The sequence below is a fragment of the Anas platyrhynchos genome, chromosome 3 (genome assembly GCF_047663525.1).
Source record: "Anas platyrhynchos isolate ZD024472 breed Pekin duck chromosome 3, IASCAAS_PekinDuck_T2T, whole genome shotgun sequence".
Classification (NCBI taxonomy): domain Eukaryota; kingdom Metazoa; phylum Chordata; class Aves; order Anseriformes; family Anatidae; genus Anas; species Anas platyrhynchos.
Window position 1 is genome coordinate 110,841,261 of NC_092589.1, and position 19,671 is coordinate 110,860,931.

General features: G+C 48.6%; 2 protein-coding genes across 3 annotated transcripts; one reads left to right on the forward strand and one right to left on the reverse strand.

The window, feature by feature from the left end:
* Positions 1-4,439: 4,439 nt before the first annotated feature.
* Positions 4,440-9,103, reverse strand: LOC101798663 (ras-like GTP-binding protein RHO). 2 transcript variants are annotated; one of them, XM_038177654.2, is made up of 3 exons: positions 8,483-9,103; positions 7,212-7,925; positions 4,440-6,403 (listed from the first exon to the last, which is right to left on the reverse strand). In XM_038177654.2, exon 2 carries the CDS (start codon positions 7,848-7,850, stop codon positions 7,257-7,259), a length of 594 nt encoding a protein of 197 aa, XP_038033582.1. In that variant the 5' UTR covers positions 7,851-7,925; positions 8,483-9,103; the 3' UTR covers positions 4,440-6,403; positions 7,212-7,256. The 2 variants fall into 2 exon arrangements, with proteins under 2 accessions (XP_038033582.1, XP_005012959.1); XM_005012902.6 differs by having other exon boundaries at positions 7,212-7,852; positions 8,483-8,635.
* A 4,580-nt stretch (positions 9,104-13,683) lies between these two features.
* LOC101798976 (rho-related GTP-binding protein RhoB) lies at positions 13,684-16,063 on the forward strand. The gene has a single exon (XM_005031783.4). It carries the CDS (start codon positions 13,993-13,995, stop codon positions 14,581-14,583), a length of 591 nt encoding a protein of 196 aa, XP_005031840.2. The 5' UTR covers positions 13,684-13,992; the 3' UTR covers positions 14,584-16,063.
* The last annotated feature ends 3,608 nt before the right edge of the window (positions 16,064-19,671 follow it).

Sequence of the window (19,671 nt, forward strand, 5' to 3'; positions counted from 1 at the left end):
TCACCCCAGGAGCCAGCCCCAGCCCCGCAGCTTCCAGCACTCAGCACTCCCTGACCAGTACTGCTCTCCAAGGCATCCCCAGATCTTCAATCATAGTTACACCCCCTGCAAACCCAGCCACGTTCCTTGCTCATGCACGTGGTCACGGTGTGTTACCAAGCTTCATCCTTGCCGAGGACTCCATGGGCTTGACTCCAGCCTCTGCAGCCCACCCTCGCCCTGCAGGGAAGGTTTCTGCTTTGTGCTTTGCCTGCTGGTGAAGCACCGAGCTTGGTTAGGAGGCTGGGGACCCAGGTCCTGCCTCCAGATGTTTTCCAGCCACTGCTGCAGCAATGCTGGTGAAGGAGAACCTGCTGGAGCCTGGCGTTGCAGACAGGAACCGTGGGAGCATCCCCAGACTTGCTGAGGCTTGCCAGAGCCCTCTGGGGAGCTGGAAGCCCCATGTGGCAACACGAGGTCCTCTGCACCCTCTCAGCTGTGCCTCGGGGTTTCTCACATCCTCCATGCGCTTATGGGGCATTGAGGAACTGCAGGAAGCGGTGGGGATGCCTCAGGCAGCTGGATTTTTTTTGAGCTTTTGACTGGAAGCATTTCACATGGGGCACGGAGCAAGTCCTGCCGTGCTGGGGCTTGGCAGCCACGCAGCAGGTGCCCAGGCAGCTCCCCGTGGCGATGGGGAGGCTCTCGGGTTGTGCCGTGGCACAGAGGCAGATGGTGCCTTCAAGAAGATTAACAGCACCGAACCCCGTTTGCCAAGAGCCTATTGATTTTCCAGAAGGGTAACAAATTTTCTCCTTATGTACCAGCCACGAGCCCGACATAATTTGCTGTGTAGCGGGAGGGAAATCGGCTTTCAGCGTGATTTAGGGAGGGCTGTGCTGCATCCAGACACAGAGCAATATGATCTTTCTCCAGTGCTGTTACACACCGCCTTAATATTTAATTAGAAATAAATAACAGTTCTGTTCAGCGCTAATTTGTAGCTGAGTTAGAGGGCAGGCCGAATGCCAGCATCAGGTCCTGCACTGGGTGGACGGCATCCCGGTGAGTCAGGGTAAGGAGGGAACGGCCCCAGGCTCTTCCTCTGCCTGGGGTCCTGAGATCAGGAGTCTGGGCATGTGGAGAAGTGATAGGGAGAAGTGATGCTGGCACTGAATTAACCTCTTTTCTCAACAGACTGAGAATCTGGGAGGTCCCCTGGTTAGCTGAATATACCAGACTTGATGGCTTGCTGTTTGTCTTAATGTATTTATGTTGTGGACAAGCAGCAGCGCAGGACAGAGACCTTAGCACCACCAGGAGCTCCTTCTCCTTTGGGGAGGTTCAGCCCCTTGTGATAGGGGCTGTACAAATACCTAACAAAAAGATGATGCTGAGTTTGCAGTCTCATCTCATCAAGTCCAACTCCATTCTCTGCACAGGACCACCCAAAAATCAGACCGTGAATCTGAGAACATTGTCTAAAGGCATCTTGAACTCCGGCAGCTTGGTGCCATGACCACTGCCCTGGGGAGCCTGTCCCAGTGCCCGACCACCTCTGGGTGCTCAACCTTTCCCCAACCCCCAGCCTGACCCTGCCCTGCCCCAGCTCCATGCCATTCCCTCGGGTCCTGTCGCTGTCCCCAGAGAGCACAGCTCAGTGTCTGCCCCCTGCTCTCCCTTGTCCACATAGATATCAACAAAGAATTGTGTCAAAAAAGTCCAAAATGTGTCACAGAACCAGAGAATCACAGAATGGCTGAAGTTGGCAGGGACCTCTGGAGTTCAGCTGGTCCCACCCCTGCTCCAGCAGGGACACCCGGAGCAGGGTGCCCAGGACCACGTCCAGGCGGCTTTTGAAGATCTCCAAGAAGGAGGCTCCACAGCCTTGGGGCAACCTGTGCCAGTGCTTGGTCACCTGCCCAGCACAGAAGTGCTGCCTGGTGCTCAGAGGGAGCCTCCTGTGCTCCAGTTTGTGCCCATCACCTCCCATCCTGGCACTGGGCACCACAGAAAAGAGCCTGGCTCTGTGCTCCTTGAGCCCTGGGGCTGACCAGGCCTTGTGGGCCTCGAGCTCGGGTTGTGCCCTTCCTCACCACACTGGGGTGAAAAGAAAAGTCTGAGCTGCCTCCCTCCTGTTTCAGAGCACTGTCATCTGCTGGCAATTTAGGACCAACGCAGCGTACACCGTGTTACCAGCAGGTCACGGGAAACGTACCTGGACCCATTTGTTGTTCTGAATAGCAAAGCAGTGCTTCTGTGCAGTATTAATTTAAATTTGCCCTCCTGCAGAAAAGTGGTGGGCAGCGAGCCTTCCAAAAGATGCATTTTTATGAGCTCTCTCTTCCACTTCTCTCCGCGGATAAATATTTATGTAGACTTTCCCTGCCAAAGGCCTTAAACGCGGCCACATTTCATTTCCACCCTGGGAGAGCAGCGGCAAGGAGTGGTCAGTGATGGACTGGGCAATGACACAAGACACTATGGGATGTTTAGAGGGGGAAAGGGAGGGGTCTGGGTAGTTTGGGGAGGAACAAGGGTGGGAAAACAGAGCAGTGAGGGGATGAAAGGAGCCAGGTGTGTGTGAGGAGCTGGCAGGTCAGTATGCCTGGCCGTGCCCTGTGCCTCGTGAGCAGGGCCTGTCTTCTCTCTGCACTCTGCCTGGGTGAGGGACTCAGTTCTGTGTGTGTGCGTACAGGGACCTGGGAGCCAGAAATCCAGGTCAGGCCCCGCATTACAGGGCCACATGCCTGCAGGAAAGGATTGAAAGGCAGAAAATTGCTCTTTTTAATGCCTTCAGGCTTGCAAACTCCCTCTCAAATTTGGATGTTGACTGGCAGCTGACCCCCCCTCGGCACTGAGGCACATCCACCTTGTGACACTGCTCGGTTCAGGCACACCTGAGCTAACAGAGCTGCTCCCGATGGCATCGAGCTGCTCTGAAACCAGTCACTGGTGATTCATGAGTCGGATGATCCTCGACCAGTCTGTCTCCTGAACAGGCACAGCCTAGGGGTGTGCTGAGACAGTCACCCCCAAAACGGTCTCACTGACACAGGAGGCAGCACATTTGGGAACAGAGCGCAGGGTTCATGCTCTGTTCTGACCAAATCCTGTCCCCATCTCTCCACACGGTGAAACGCCAGATCAAACAGAAATCCCTACAGCATAAAGGGGTGTGAGAGGCCTGAGAACAGTGGGATTGAAAAGCCCACAGCACCCTTGGTGTGGGATTAAAATGTGAAGACATCAGCGGCGTGAAGCTGGTTTCAGTGATGCACATGTCCACTAGCAGAGATGGAGCTGAACAAGGAGGCTTTGAGGCCTTAGGGACACCTACAAATTTTGTTTTGGCAAATAAAATTCCAGTCCTTCTGCCTTTTCATATGCTTCTCTGAGCTGCTGTGGAGGAATACCATCATCCAACCCCTTATTTCCATCAAAACATATTAACAAATTACAGGCTCTTGTATCAGTTTGTGATTCTGTGAGTGTTTGCAGAGAAACACTCTGAGCTGATGAATTATTTAAAGCAGATGCAGTACATCTCAGAAAATGAATTTGATTAAGTGGAAAGATATTATGAGGAAAACTAAGACAAAAGAGTAAGGGAATCTATTTTCATAAAATACAGCATGCTTCCTGGTTCATTATAATTCTGAGTAAATAGATGAATTAGTAGGTAGACTGATAGATGGGCTACTAGAAGGACATAATATTTACACAGGAAAATAATATAAAATAGAGAATGGTCTTGCTAAGCAAGACATATTACCCTCCTTCCAGCCCATTCTCAAAGCAGGCAATGAGCAGCCTACAAACTGGAAATAACAGATGGGGTTTTGTTATTTCAGACTTCTCTTCTTGAAGCCTTGTACTGTGCACAGCGCAGGTGTGTTCCTGACTGCTGATGTGTCCCTCTGTAGATGATACTGAAGCGTAGAGGTTCTGCCCACATCTCCGTCCAAAACACCTTCTAGATTGTTATGGCTCCCGTGGCTCATCACAATATGTAGAGATCGATACAGAGAAGCCAGGTCCTTGATCAGACCAGATGTGGAAAAAAGTTTGGGGACCTGAGTGTCCATGAGCCTGTCTGTTTTTAACCAAAAATGTCAGCTTGTCTACAGACCTGTCTTGACCACTTCCTTAGAAGCTACTACAACAATATCACACGAAATACAAACTACCTCTGCACTGAAAATGGAAAGTTGCTCTCACATATTGCCTTAATATGCCTTAATATTGCTTTTTAATATTTCCTTCCTTCCTTCCTTCCTTCCTTCCTTCCTTCCTTCCTTCCTTCCTTCCTTCCTTCCTTCCTTCCTTCCTTCCTTCCTTCCTTCCTTCCTTCCTTCCTTCCTTCCTTCCTTCCTTCCTTCCTTCCTTCCTCCCTCCCTCCCTCCCTCCCTCCCTCCCTCCCTCCCTCCCTCACTTCCTCCCTCCCTCTTTCCTTTTGTTCTTCTGAAAGACATATTTATTTGCATTATTGCTTCACTGACATCACAAACAGCCCTGTGGAATGATATATGAATGTCCAGTTAATTTCCATCTTCTCTTCCACAGTATTTATTTCTTCTGCTTTTTATTTTTTTATAACAAAGCTCATAATTAATATTTATTGAAATAAAAAATAGAAAAAAATGTAGTAACCTGCTCCTACAAAAGTGCTCTGAGACATGTAAAAAGGAAAAGCATTTGCATTTTTGACAAAAGTGGCAAAAAGAAGGTTTATACTGCTTTAGCAAGAGGATGATGAAAAAACTCCCCCAGATTTCTCTTTTTCAGTTGCAGAGGTGGATACAGTGAAAAAAAAAAAAAAAAAATTACCAACTTTTTATTTCACATAAAAAAGTAAAAAGGTTAATGTTTAGGAATAGATACAAAGCCCACTGTAGCAGCAGGTTAATTCAGAGACACACACAGTGAATACTAGGAGTGAAACCAGCTACCTTGATCTTGAACAAAGCGCCCTTCTGGAGAAAAACACATTTTTGCTTAGACTGAAGATAGGTGCCAGCCAATGCACTGACCAGTATCCTTCTCAAAAAGGGGCAGTGTAAGCTCAGATTCACCAGGGAGGTCTGTGCTTTCCCAGTAGTGGGAGCAGTCAGCGCCTAGCATCTTCGCAAAACTACATCTCTGCAGTTCAGTACCCCACATCAGAGGCACCTGAGACACCTGTGTTCTTTACCCTATCTGCAGGCTAATCCTGCCCACCCACACATGCACACATAAAATGGAAATAACAATTTGAACCGATCTACATAAATGCAGCTCTTTGAAATGCACTGATGTATGTTATTACCTGAATCTGGAGAGCACTTATGCACAGCGCATGCATCCAGGGAGGAAGGGGAGAACAGATTTAAAATTTGGGTACGATAGCTGGTTGCACAGAGGGGATTGTTACAGACAGAGAGGGGAAGAAATTGAGGTGAAGAATTGTCTCTGGAGGAAAAAGAGAAAGGGCAAGGAAAAAGAGTGAAGGAAAAACAGAACTCCATGAAGTAGATGGTTCACAGTTACTTCAGGCAGCAGTTTAAGTTTCTCAGTTTCGAAAATAACACTTACTTATCACCAAGAGATGGGTTGGTAATTTGTGCTGAAAAGTGCTCTCAGATTCCTAGAATAAAGGCACGTTTGGAGATGTAAAGTATCATACTTGAAACATTTATAATTATGCCACACTGGGATTGTGAACTTCCAACCTACTCCTAAACAGTAGCAACAACCCATCCAATAATACTCGGCCAACCCTACGCTGTACCCATGATACCATCAACAGACAAATCTTTGTGGGAAGAATGGGTAAGGAAAAAAAATATTAAGTGTGAAAAAGAAAAGAATATTAAGTATTTTACTAGGTCTCTCATCTGGGAAAGCTAGTTTGCTGGGCGTCCAGCTGCAGGTGGCATGATCAACTTCAAAATTTGTGTTTACTCATTTTGTTTCCCCTTGGAAAACTGTAGACAAGCTGCTACCGATGAGACCACCACTAGGTAAGTCAGTAAAAGAAAATGTTAGACCTCATGTCCTCCTAGTTCATGACAGTTGTGCTCAGTTAGTCCTGCCCCCTTACTTCCAGGATCAGGAGTTTACCTTAGGACTTTTTTTCTGTCCATTTACTGTGTTATAGCACGTGTCTTCAAATCCTGCATTATTTACCATCTCCCAGACTTCCACATTAATGTCAGCCCATAATTCAGTTAGATCCTTGGGCTGGCAGCAGTCAGTGCCTTGGAGAAGGGAAGAGTGTGGAGATGCACCCAAAAATCTCTATTCCGCTCCATCTCTGCGCCTCTCTGAGATCCTCTGCTTAGGTTGACAGCATGTCTCAGTCTCTTTCCAGATTGTTGATGACTTGCAAAGTGGAGTGTGGTTGTTGGCATTCCCCTTACTTTGTGAATTCTTCCTGCAAGTGCTAGGAAAAAATAGGAAGTTTTATGATACATTCAAGCCATAGAGACAAAGAAGTTTAGAAACTGAAGTCTGGTCTTTTTGCTTCTCAGACTAAGATAAGAATTCTATCAAGAAGCAGATCCTAATGCAGAGCCAGGCTGTTTTATCCCAATTTATTTACGCATGCCTGAAGAGGTAAAAAAAAGAGGTAAAGAGCACTTCCTTCATCGCACCCTATCCCGTATATACGTTGCATCCCTCATGCATTTATGGAACCAAGCCCAGGCCAGCTCTACGAATGAATCCTAGAGAAAGTCAGACCTGTTCTGCCAGTAAGAAACCCGCTGCTGGTAGTAGGGCAGACTGCTGGGTACGTGTGTGTGTCTGTGCGTGTCTGTGTGCTGACTCCCTTCCCTAAGGACATCCTTCAAGGAAGCGTATGGAAGGGAGTGAACACCAGCACCCCTTGTCAGCACGGCTGCTTGCCACTGAGCCTTGCTGCCAGATCCGCTGAGCTCCACGTTCTTGTGATTGTCTCAGCACTGCTGGTTTAGGTTCCTGTCTTAGTCTGTGTCTGTCTCCCTTGACCAAAACACCTCTGTGGAGATCTGTAGCTTGGTCATTTCTGTTTCTCAGGGCTGGCACTCAGCTCAAACCTGGAATTGTGCTCTTCAGCCTGTTTTGGAAGAGGAGAAGGAACAAATCCAACTTTTCAAGTGCGAGACTTTGCAGGCTCTCTATCAATCACATAAGTGATTTCTTTTTTCTTCCTGTAGTGTAAAAGCAGCCCTTACAGCACCCACACAACAGCAACAAAGACATCTACTTACCCTTCCACATCATGAAGCCTAACAACAAAATTATGTTCGCTCCTCTTACAAAATTTGGCAGGACCTACAGCGTTTCTTTCTCTTCCTTTTCACATTTAATGCACATTGGCTAATAATCTCCAGGGCTGTATCGACACCTTCTTTTGTCTTGGCAGAACACTCCAGGTAAGCATATGCCCCAATCCTGGCTGCTAAAGCTTTTCCTTCTGTCGTGTTAATGGGCTCATTGCCCGAAGTAGCTAGCTTCTTCTGGATACCTTCATCATCCCTCAGTTCTATCATGGTAGCCACCAGAATAATGGGAACCGTGGGGCAGAACAGTTTGATTTCTGGAACCCAAAAGTCAAGGATGTTTTGCTGTGAGTCAGGCCTAACCACCGAGAAGCACATTAAAATCACGTTGGTGTCCTCATAGAACACTGAGCGGAGATTTTGATAACTGACTTCATCCTTCCCTGACACATCAAACAGAAATAGTTTCATTTCGTGCCCATCTACCTCCGTGTCAGTGGCATAAGTGTCGAAGAGAGTTGGCTCGTAGCAGCTGGGAAGCTGTTTGTGACGCAGAGCGAAGAGGAGGCACGTCTTACCGCAGCGGTCATCTCCGACTACAGTAAGCTTTCTCCTAACAGCAGCCATTCCTTGAAAACCAAGATGAAGAACAAAATGGATTATTCCTGTGCATTTTTTTTCTTCTTTTTTTCCTTTTTAAAGCTTTTGTGAAAGGTAGAAGAAGAGAAGAAATTCTGTTAGCTTGGGATTCTTTCCCTCATATCCTTTTTTCTCCCCATATTTCTGCCTTAACATTGTTCCCTGTTTTTTTTTTTTTTTTCTCTTTTAATTTCTCTGATATTAGAATCTTCTGAAATTGCGATTACCTTGCTTTCGACGTTATTATACATCAAAAAATGAAGGTATAAACTAAATCTGGGTGTAACCAAGATTCCTTCAGTGTCCTGTATTTCTGTTTTACCATCTTCAATGTTATTTATCGCCAGTGTTCAGTCCATAGTAGATTTCATTTCCTATACTGAATGCCTTAATTCTCTGAGTGAGATGGAGTATAACCCACTGTACTGGACAACCATACAGATAGCCTACATTTTTCCCACCACTGTCTGCTCGTGGAATTCTACCAGCGGTGATAGCTATGCTGGATAAATCCATGCTGCTTTTGCTTATAGATCTGTTCTCATGTGGGAGGTAAGAAAGTGTTCTCTCTCTTCATATATTCACGGTCATTTTATATGAGATAGAAGCGTTGCACTTACAGGATAGTAATTTCCAGCATCAGTCTTTTCTTTCTTGATGTTCAGTATGAAATTGGCTTCTTCTAATATCGCTGCTGCCTCAGCTTCCTTAGGTCACTGTTTCCATCTAGAGAGATTACCACCACTCTTCAAAGACTGTCACGATGAACACTGTATTTAAAGGGATAGGTTGATGTTTCTTAATATAGCCAGCCAATCTACGAGGAGAACCTCATGACATCATTGCTTTTTAGAGAGTCAACTTGCAACAAAGTGGAAGTTACACAATTCATTGACAGATCACAGCATGTTTGCTTCAGAAATTTCCTCATTCTTATTGCAAAAGGCTCATCCTGAGTGAGCATTTCAGTACTGAGTGTGCCAAACTGCTTTTGGAGGGGGTGGAGGGTGACAGAGGAAACGAGCAGTAGAGTTGTCAGACGTGCCTCAAGGCACCTCACAGAAATGAATTCCAGAGTCAAAGAATGGATGAAGCAGGAAGGGATCTCTGGAGATCATCTGGTCCATTCCCTTGCAGGGTCAGCTAGAGCAGGCTGCTCAGGGCAGTCAGGTTTTGAATATCTCCAAAGAAGGAGACTCCACTAGCTCTCTGGGCAGCCACTTCCATTGTTTCATCATCCTCAAAGTAGTGAAATAAAATCCATGACAGTCTAAAGGGAAAGAACTGTCCAGTGTAATTGATACTATCTTGGACTCCAGAGGTGGAAACTGACCTCCCTGATATCTTGTTGGCATGGGGAAAGTCATTTCTCCTCTCTCTGTCTTAGTTTCCCTGGTAGACAAAGCCTGCAAGGTGCTTGCATCCACTAAAAACTGAGAGCAAAGGCAACCAGAGGTGGATTACTTTGGTCTCTCTGCAGAGAGAACTGTTTGCACAGGCATTGCTGCTGATGCAGACACTTACCTGCTGATGTACAGTTATGTGGTCAGCCCGTTTATTTCATGCAGCTACTGAAGAGTTCTTCAGCCGAGGGTTTTTAGGAACTTGTTTTCTTTAATTGGAGAGAGATGGAGACCTGAAGGAAATTAGTTTTCTGTGGTGGTCTAATTTTACTCCGGCAGACTGTATTTCTTGAGTCCTGTTCATGTATAAGCCTGAATAAAATTGAAGTCATTGGATTCTGACTTGCTCCACTAGAAGAACAATGCCAACGGGTCCTGTACAGCTCTTTAGGATCATAAAGGCATTTCTCGTTTGGGATGATGTTCTTTTACTTGTGCTGTACTTAACCTAAATGAAAATATCCAGGCCTTTCCCACCATCTCTTCTTGTGCCTTGGCATTCCAGTCTCTAGGTGGATTGATCTGGCTTCTTGGCTGAGCGCACTGATCACCAAGGGATCTGAGAGTTGAAGAGCTGAAGATCTGAGAGTTGAGCCCCTTTTTGTCAAGGACATTGGAAAGTGGTGAACCTGCTGTGACTTGCAGCAAGTGCTCTGGCTCCTACATATGTCAGAAACTCTTCACAGCTTAGAGATGGACAGCTACCGTTTCTACCTGTTCGCCAGTATCTTCTCAGAGCTTTTTAACACTGCAAACTGTTCATATCTAGCAAGCTCTTGCTTCCTTTAGAAGCTTCTTGTTTCCCCGAGAAGCTCTGCGTGAGGCCTGCAGGATGCTTGTTGCTAGCGTTACAGTGCAAGTCAGCGAGCAGGACTCGGTATGCCACTACTGGCACATACGGCTCCCGCAGCGTGTTATGCCACAGCAGGCAATGTACTTACTTGCCTACTTATTGACAAAAAGGGGGAAGATTACCTTCCCCACTGAGCTTTCGCGCTTTTGGTGCAGATTTATGCTCGAACACAAATTATCCGAGTTACAGACATGCCCTTTAGAAAATCTGTTTAGCAAAGAGAACAGGGAGGAGGCACATAATCTGGAAACAATCTCCAGTAATTGACTGAAATTGTCTTCTCAACAACAGAAAAATACCAATTGGATTAAAGCAAGTAAAAAATCCCAAAAGGCTGGGTTTTAATCTCAAAACCACCAGCACAAGCAATGAAAGTGAAGAAGTGGTGTCTTCTTTCTCCTCCTCATACTTTTTTCATCAATCATACCGACGTATGTGGTGCAGCAGAACCAATAAGTTCTCCGCTTAGAGACTGAACATTTAGGGGTTATTGGAAGTGGAGTTTCAGCTTGCTGAAAGAAGTACAGTTTCACGTATGATGGAAATTTGATAAGGAAATACAAAAACTACAACACAGAGTTAAGAAATACGTGAGCTTGTTGTGCTCCTTGGTGCCACGGCCATGCTTGAATGCAGAACTGGTCCCATTCAACATTCCCTAATGAGAGAAACAAACCACCTTATCCCAGAGCCTGCTTTCATTTTCTCTTCTTCTCAGGTTTTCCATCTCTGCTCTCAGTCACCACTTCAAGAAGGAAGCCTATGCACCTCCACACATCATTATCCACTGTGCTCAGCTACAGGACTGCTGCAGTTCCTCCTTCTGCTGCACTCGCAGCACTGTAACGCTGCTCAGATTCCTATTTTCCGTGATCTAAGCAGGAGGAAGAAAGAATTCCTACACACAACTCCTGATTGCTGCTGTTCTTGAAACTGGCTCATTTCATGCTTTCATGTACAGGCTGATAAGAGGATGCTCCAGAGAAGAGAAACATATATCTGATAAAATATAAATGAAGGCTTCCTCACTCCCACTTGGACAGCTCAATACACCTACCGTATAGTGCTCCCTTCTACTTCAGTGCAAAATTAAACTGGGGGATTTGATAATGAAGCTTTCTGATATTTATGGGCTGAATGCACTACAAGAGAAAAGTAGCACACTGCAAATTTACATTGTGTGAAATCCAGGCCGTCATCATGTCACAGGTAATAAAAAGTACAAAGGTACATAAGGCATTTAAGTTTAAATGTGTGATAACCACAACACCTCGAGGCCATTGCCTAGGCCAGTGACATGAGAGCAGTCTTAGCCTACGTGAGTGGCAGGACTGGGGCTGTGGGCATTGGAAACCCCATGTCCTGGAGTTACACAGACTTTGCTGGAGTCCTTCTTGCAAGGTGGGAGAAGAAACATTCAGTATAACTGCGTTGAAGACTACAGAAGCAAGATTTTGCTAGTGAGTGAGGCATTCATGGCTCAGGCCACCAGGGGCTGAGAGGTTGACCGGGTACTGGAGCGATATCTGCACTGTTCAATGGGAAGAGCCTCTGCCATCAGTGTGACGTGGGTTAGCTGGACCTTTTCAGAGCTCTTCCCGAGCACAGTTTGGAAGCTGGGATGAGCAGATGGTTTGGACGAGGCCCCCCGTCCTGAAGGCTGCAAGAACTAAAGGGTGTGAGTGTGGGCTGCTCAGGTGTGCTTTCTGCGTGCTGGGGCACACAGGTAGCAGCTAGCAGTGTGAGCAGCGCTCAGCAGGGTGAGCAGCAGAGCGGTGTGCTGCGAAATGAATAAGCTGCTGTTTCCCTGCCTCTCATGGCGTAGCACGGAGGAGACGATCAACATAATTGCTCATTCGGGTGGCTCTTTCTTCTATTTAATGAAGCGTTTTGCTGATGAAAAGACAGAATCAAACACTCAGGCATGATTCTTCGTGCAAGCCAAAGGGCAAATAAAAGCGAATTCAAACACAGATTTAAGCAGCACCTATCACGAGCTGTAAAGCACTTTTGCTTGCAGCTTTTCCTGCTGATTCCTCAGAGGTGTGGGGCTTCCAGCTTCTGAGGCTAAGGCACAGGGCACCCGAGGCAGCAGGGCTGCCGCAAGGTGGCACTGAACTCCGACGAAAAAAACATCATCCATTTAGTGCTGAGAGCTTCAAGGAACTTAAAAAGGGGAAAGGTATTAAGACTTGCATTGTACTGCAAATTGACTCCGCTTGCCTGTCAAAGTGGTTCTGCATGCTTGGGATATTTATAGGGGAAAGAGGTACAAGTCTGCTCCATCGCGAGAAGGACATGGCAGCATGGAAAGAAGACTTTTACATCAGTGACTTTGGGGTTTGTGACGAATTTAAGATTGTGAGCAGTGATAATAAAGGTAAAGGGACAATGCCAATCTGAAATTTAGCACGTTAGAAGTTCAAAGGTCCTGGAGAGCACTGATGACCATGACTACACTTTTATAGTTTGCTGTTTGTTCAGTTTGAATTTATTATGGTGACTTCATGGGAAAGATGCTGTACAAACTTCAGATCAAGGTACAAACCCATCCATCACCCAACAGAGAGATGTGTTATTTTGAAAGATAGAAATAGGAATTACAGAAAAAAGGCTCTCAGAAGATGAATTACATTTCAATGCCTAGGATTAAGTGAATCGTAAGCGAACCACGTGCCCTATTACCACACACTTCTGTAACTCTATGGAAGGCACCTGTCAAGGAATGGGATATGCTCAGTGGTGTATTTGGTCTTTAAGTGGGTGTTTTTAAATACAGCTTTTAATAACATTGTATTGTCTGGGTTCTGTGCTATTCACTAATGGCAGCCCTGGCTGGCAAGGGAAGGCAAGGTCTGGAGGGTAAGGAGAAAATCGCCTGGGTGGAAATGCTTGCAGGGAAACGAGCTTCAGGCAGCACCCAGAGAACAGCGATAGCTGTGACGGGGACAGAGTGAGCTTTCCAAGGATTTTCAGTGAGATTTTACAGCGCAGGGCTACACTAATGTGAGCCGTGCCAGTGCCGAGGCACGCAGCCCCAGCCTCCACGCAGCCTTTATACTCTTTAATTCTCCACGTTCATTTATTAATTTACTGGCACTTCCCATACCCGTCAGCGTAAACCAAAAGGGCATTTCGGTTCAAGCCTGCTGCTTCTCCCGGCGCACAGCCTCTCCGCTCCCCTTCGCCCAAAGGCAGGACAGGGGCCAATTTTTTTCCTCTCAGGGGCCAATTTCTTTTTCCTCGCAGAACGGGCAGCGGTCGGGGATCCAACCGAGCCCCAAATATTTAACCCCAAACAGCCTCCGGTCGGCTTTCACAGGGTTTCACAGCCGGATTTTCCCTCAGGGTCCGCCCGCCCCCAGCTCTCCCCTCACGGCCGCCCGCGGCCCCTCAGCCCCGAGCCCGCCACCGCCCCTCAGCCCCGCTCCCCCCCCCACCTCCCAACCCCGCCTCCCGCCTTCGCGAGCCCGACCAATCGCGTCGCTCCCCGCCGGGGATGACCTCACTCTCTGCCTCCCCATTGGCTGGCTATATTAAGAAAGTCGCGAGCGCCTTTAAATAGCGGCTCGCGGCCGCGGCTTGCGGCAGTTGGCGGCGAGCGGCGGTGCGGCTCGGAGCTCCCTCGCCCGGCTGTTACCAGGCGGCCTCGGCGGCGTTTCCCCCCGCTGGGAATTGGGCCTGGCCGGGTTGCACCGAGCTTCCGAGCGTGCCCCCGAGGCCGGGGATTGAGGAGGGCCTGCCGGCCTGCCCGCGCGGGCCCGCCTACGCCACGGTGTCCTGTGAGAAGCGAGAGGAAGCGGGGGGCGGCCGCGGGCAGGAGGGCGCTGCCATCGTCCTGCTGCAGGGCAAGGCCAGCTTGGCGAGCTTGGCCATGGCCGCCATCCGCAAGAAGCTGGTGGTGGTGGGGGACGGCGCCTGCGGCAAGACCTGCCTGCTCATCGTCTTCAGCAAGGACGAGTTCCCTGAGGTCTACGTGCCCACCGTCTTCGAGAACTACGTGGCCGACATCGAGGTGGACGGCAAGCAGGTGGAGCTGGCCCTGTGGGACACAGCTGGCCAGGAGGACTACGACCGCCTGCGCCCCCTCTCCTACCCAGACACTGACGTGATCCTCATGTGCTTCTCCGTGGACAGTCCGGACTCGCTGGAGAACATCCCGGAGAAGTGGGTGCCCGAGGTCAAGCACTTCTGCCCCAACGTCCCCATCATCCTGGTGGCCAACAAGAAAGACCTGCGCAACGACGAGCACGTGCGCAACGAGCTGGCCCGCATGAAGCAGGAGCCGGTGCGCACCGAGGACGGCCGTGCCATGGCCATTCGCATCCAGGCCTACGACTACCTGGAGTGCTCGGCCAAGACCAAGGAGGGCGTCCGGGAGGTCTTCGAGACGGCCACCCGGGCGGCCTTGCAGAAGCGCTACGGCACCCAGAACGGCTGCATCAACTGCTGCAAAGTGCTATAGGGGGCAACTGGAGCGTGGTGCTGGGCACGGTGCCTGGGTCACCTGTTGGTGGGCGGAGAGGAGCGGGGTTATGCACGCACACAGCATCTGCCTGTTCCCTCTGCTGGGGGCCGGTGATGGATTGGGGTGGGGGTTAAGGGAGGGGGCACGCTCCCTTAGCCTTGGCTGAAAAGGGTTGTGCTGGCTCAGCCGTGGGGACAGAGGGAGGGGGGGGTTGCATGCCCTGAGTCTTGGGAATGGGTTGGAGAGAAGCCTTCTCCTTCGCTGGCCCCTGCGAGTTGATCGCTGACTCTCAACGACAAACAGCTGCTGGGACTGGACTGAGCAAACGCTGTACCCGGCTCTTCCCCTTTGCCCACCACCTGCTGCTCCCGGCTCCCAGGCGGCCTCCTCTCTTTTGCAAGAGGAGAGCAGTGGAGCTGAGATGCTCCAAGGGACTGGTGCCTCCTGCGTGCATGTGCCTCCCCTGAGGCGGGCTGGGGAAGGGCTGCGTCTCTCGGGCTGCCTGCGGTGTCCTTGCCTCTCCGGCGGGTGTTGACCTGCTGTGGAAGTTAGTGCCCCGAGGACCGGGGAGGGTGATCCCGAGCGAAGCCTGTATATATCTTACTTTTTTTTTTCTGTCTTGTGCAAAACTGGGGTAGTGCAGGGGGTGCTTATTTAAAGTGAGGTGGGGAGGGATGCCCAGCTGGGACTTGTGTTGTGCAAAGGAACTTGCCCGAGGCGAGCTGCTGCCTGCTGGCAGCACGAGCCTCCAACTGTCTCCAGCTGCGGGCTGGGAAGTGAAGCTGGACTGCTCCAGCCTCCTCGGTGTCCATCCTGTTCTTGACAGACAAGGCAGGATGAGCAAGGGGAGGGGGTGATATTGCCATATTATGATCTTGGTGCCTGCTCCTTCATTTGATGTTGTCTTCTGAAGATGCGTTGATTGGGATTTATTTAAGTTTATTTTCAAAAGAAGTTACTTTGCACAACTTGGAGTTTTTTGTTTTTTTTTATTTTTTTGAATTAAACACTCAATGCACTTGCCATCTGCATTCAACACTGTAGCGTTGGAAACACTCAGCAACCTCATCTGGGCCTTGTTTTTAAAATTGTGACTTCAACACAAGCATAAATAAAACCACTGTATCTTTTTGCCTTGAAAAAAAATGGGTGAAAACACTGTTCCTTACGCATTGAGTACATCAGACTTTAATACTAAAGGGCAGTTTAAAGAATTTAGGTTTATTTAAAACTTATTTTCACAGGGTGGCAGACCTGGGTGAAAATAATCTTGTGTTTCTCTGGTTCAGAGAACAAATTTATCCATTTATGTTTGTTTACTTTTTTTTCCTTCTTCCCTCAACAGTGGTACTGAGACTGTTTGGTTTTGTTTTTAATAAACTGACGTGGCAAAAACTGAGATGTATATGATGTTTACATAAAATTATGAACTGTGTATGCAGTTTTTTATGTAAAGTATTAAAAGATTCTATGCTGACACCTGAGGAAGCAGTGTTGTGATTTACGGAGGCTGGAGGGGTTACAACACACCCTGATGGGGGGGGGCTGGACCAGAGTTTGCCCCATACCCACACGTGCTCCCCTTGGTGCTTTCTGTGGCTGAAATACCCCTTGGGCAGCTCTCAGGGCTGATGGTGGTGGCTGCCTTCAGGGGAGCTGGTTTCTTAATTTCCACAGGTGACTGTGTGGGGGTGGTGGTTAATCTGCCCTGCTTACTGCTTGCCCTCAAGGTGGGCTGGGGGGCGAGGCTGTGGCTGGGGTGAGGGCTTCGCTCACTGCTGCACATGCAGGCAAAGCTTTGGCTTTCCAGCTGACAAAGCAGGCAGAGAACTGAAAATAGCCAGGCCAAAAGAATTATTTTTCATGATCAGAATTTAGACAAAAGCAGCTTTTATTCACTGGCCTCCTCTCTGGACAGCAGCAGGGCTCCTGGGCTTGCTCTACTTAATGCAGAAGCCAAAGCCACGGAGCTCATTTCCCAACCACGGTCCTCCTTAATTGCCATGGCACTGTAAAAAGCCTGACTCCATGCACTTGCCTCTCCTCTCACCCAGTGCTTCAGGGCCCAGCGCCCTGCGTGTGCTGCTCCTGCCTGCACCTGCAGCATCCGTGGCTCCTGGCCAGAGAGATGGGCTGGTGTCATGATGCTGAAGAACAAAGCCCATGCCCAAAGTGCTGATGTCTCCTTATTTATTTTTTTAACCCCAGAAAAACTCCCTTAGGTACCTGTGAGAGAAACCTCAACCAGATTAACATTTTTCTCAATCTTTTTGCCTCCTTTTTTTTGCGGAGATGTGAGGAAGGAGTCGAGCCTTCTCTTGGTCTCCCATGTGAATCCTTGCGGGGCACACTGAATTGTTCCAAAATGTTTACCAACACCAAGGCAAACACAACACGTTTGGCTGCATTTGCTTGTTTGCTCAGGGAGGGCTCTGCCAGCCTCCTGCCGAAAGCAATCAGGGTTTTTTTTTTTTTCTGACAGGCTCATGTAGAAGTAGCGGGCTCCTTGCTCCACGACTGGGAAGTCGGTCAGAACACATGGAAAAACCTGGCTTTAAACTTTCAAGGCTTCAGATACGACACAAGGTGCAGTCCGTGCCGGGAGTTTGCTGCGTGGTTTCACCTGATCCTTAGGGAAAGGCAGCTGCGTTTTCACTGGGTTTAGCCAGGACATCCTAACATACCCAAGCACTGTGTTTTGGGTATCAGTCTCCAAGGATTCCCATTTTCCTGGTGTTCAGAGCAAGTTTCTGATCTTCAGGCTGAGAATCCTAAAAAGGTTTTTGGTCCTTTGAATTTAAATCTCAGTTTTTAATGTCTAAAGGGCCTCTGCCAAAGGCTCCATTCTTGCAAACTCCCCCCGAAGCCTCCTCATCCTGCATACCACCAGCCAGTGACATTAAAATCAGCGTGGCAAACTTTTGCCTTAAACTGATCGCGACAGCTGCAGAACGTACAAATTCTGCTGGGCTGCAGCAAGAAGTAATCTTCTCGACGTCCCCAAGGAGAAAGCATTAATATTTGTATTTTAAACACAGGGAGATGAGTTAGTGTTGCACCTCTGCATAATTAACTCACCAATATTTCCCACCAAGGTGCTTACAGGGTAATTGCCTCCAGTATTTCAGATTGGATGAAGCCTGGAAATGAAGCCACCTGGGGAAGAGGCTTCTTCCATTTCGGAGGCACGGCCGCAGGAGCTGTAAGCAGTCCTCGTTTGGTGTGCCAAAACGTGACACATCGTCTTTGGTGGGAGAAAGAAGCCGGTGAAAATCCCTGCTAGTTTTGGCAAAGGGAGTTTTCATGTCGCGTGTTGAAGTCAAGCCATGTTTTTGGCAGGTTGTTTCAGCTCTCGTGCAATACAGGGGGGTTGCTTGAATATAAATAGGAGCAGAAATTGTGGCAATGTCTTATACAGCCTTCAGTTTTTGCAGCAATAACTTCATTTGGCTCTCCTTGCTTCACCGTGTATGCAGCATATTGCAAATCCAGTTTAGCAATCCAATAAAAAATGGACACTAATTCCCTGTAATGAGAGGAAAAATAAAGTAACTTGAGGACAACCACAAATATGTTACTAGAATCAGAGTCAATGACTGCAATTCCTTCATAGGCTTTATTCCTTGGATGCAGAAAATAAAAAAAAAAGCTTGGTTTGACCTTTCAGATTTTAGCGATCTGTAGCACTGGAGGATCCAGGTCTTTCTTGCCTTTGCTGGTTTTGTAATACCATGAATGGAAATTGCATTGATAGCTCCCTTTGCTATTTTGTAGAGCTAACGTCGAAGGATCTAAGACTGGACACTGGCACCTGTGGGGCTGAAGACCGGTTTGGAGGTGTGGCTAACCCAGCCTGTGCATGGAGACACTTCACAGCAGGCAGCCAGCAGAGATGTTGGGGAGAGCTTCAAGGAAGCTCGTGGAGATGGTTTGGATCCCACCGCCGCGGGTCTGTTCCCGCAGGGAACCTTCACCCCTCCAGTTTTACATTTCGGTGAGAAGCAGCGACCAGGCAGATCAAGTTTTGGGGCCAGTTGCACCCCGAGCAGAAACACAGAGTGATTTTCACTCCTTCAGAGCATCCACAAAGCGTTTTGAAGGAGGATTACCAGATGGGTGCCTACAGCATGCACTAAACACACAGACACGTTTTTGCCCTAGCCTGCAGGTCTGCCTGCTTGACACCAAAATCTCAGTGGGATTTCTCCCTAAAATGCTTAATTCTGTTGCTTTCAGGCCATTCATCCTCAGTCAGAGCTTGACAGGACAGGGCTGGAGACGGGCATTTGGAAACAAAGTGGATTTCCTGGCGGGCTCATTTGCAGGATAATGTCCCCTTCCTCCCCTGGACGGGGTGGTGGCAGCCCTGGGACCCCCCCAGGGTACTGGAGGAGCCCTTTCTCCTCCTCCCAAGCTTTTGTGCAGTGGGTTTCAGCCTTCTGTATCCAAGCAGGCTTGAATATATTCATTTTTTTACTTTCCCTCATGATTTCTTTTGATTTTCTCTGACGTTCAGGGGGAAGGGACACTACCATTGCCACCACCTAGAGCGCCAAGGGGCTGGATGGGAGCGAGCTCAGTGCCTCCTGATGGCCCAGGACACCTCCAAAGCATTAAATCCAACGAGGTGCTGGCAAGACAAAGACGCACAAACACCAGTAACGAGGTGAAAAGGGAAGCAAACTGCAGTAATTGCCTGGCAGCCAGGAATTTCACAAAGGTGTGCCTAATGCCGGGGCTCCTTGCTACCAGCCTGCATGGCTCCCACGCCCCGCAGCATCTCCTCTTGGGTGGGCTCAGCAATTAACACTGCCCTGTTAAATTTGGAGCTCAGTGTGAACTGTTCAGGCTTGAAGAAGGGCTTTGGTGCCTGGAGGCTTCGCTGCCCTTTTCAGATGGACCAGTGGGGTTTAATGAAAGGCCATTCCTCTTCTGAGCCTCCTTCATCTGGACTCTTCCTAGTCCTTCAGGGCAGCATCCAGCACAGCCTCCCTCCCGTAGAGGTTAGCACAAAGCAGGCAGGATGTAAATAATGTATTGACACCCTTCCCTTGTGGTCCTGAGCTCGGGCACTGTTCAGCTGTG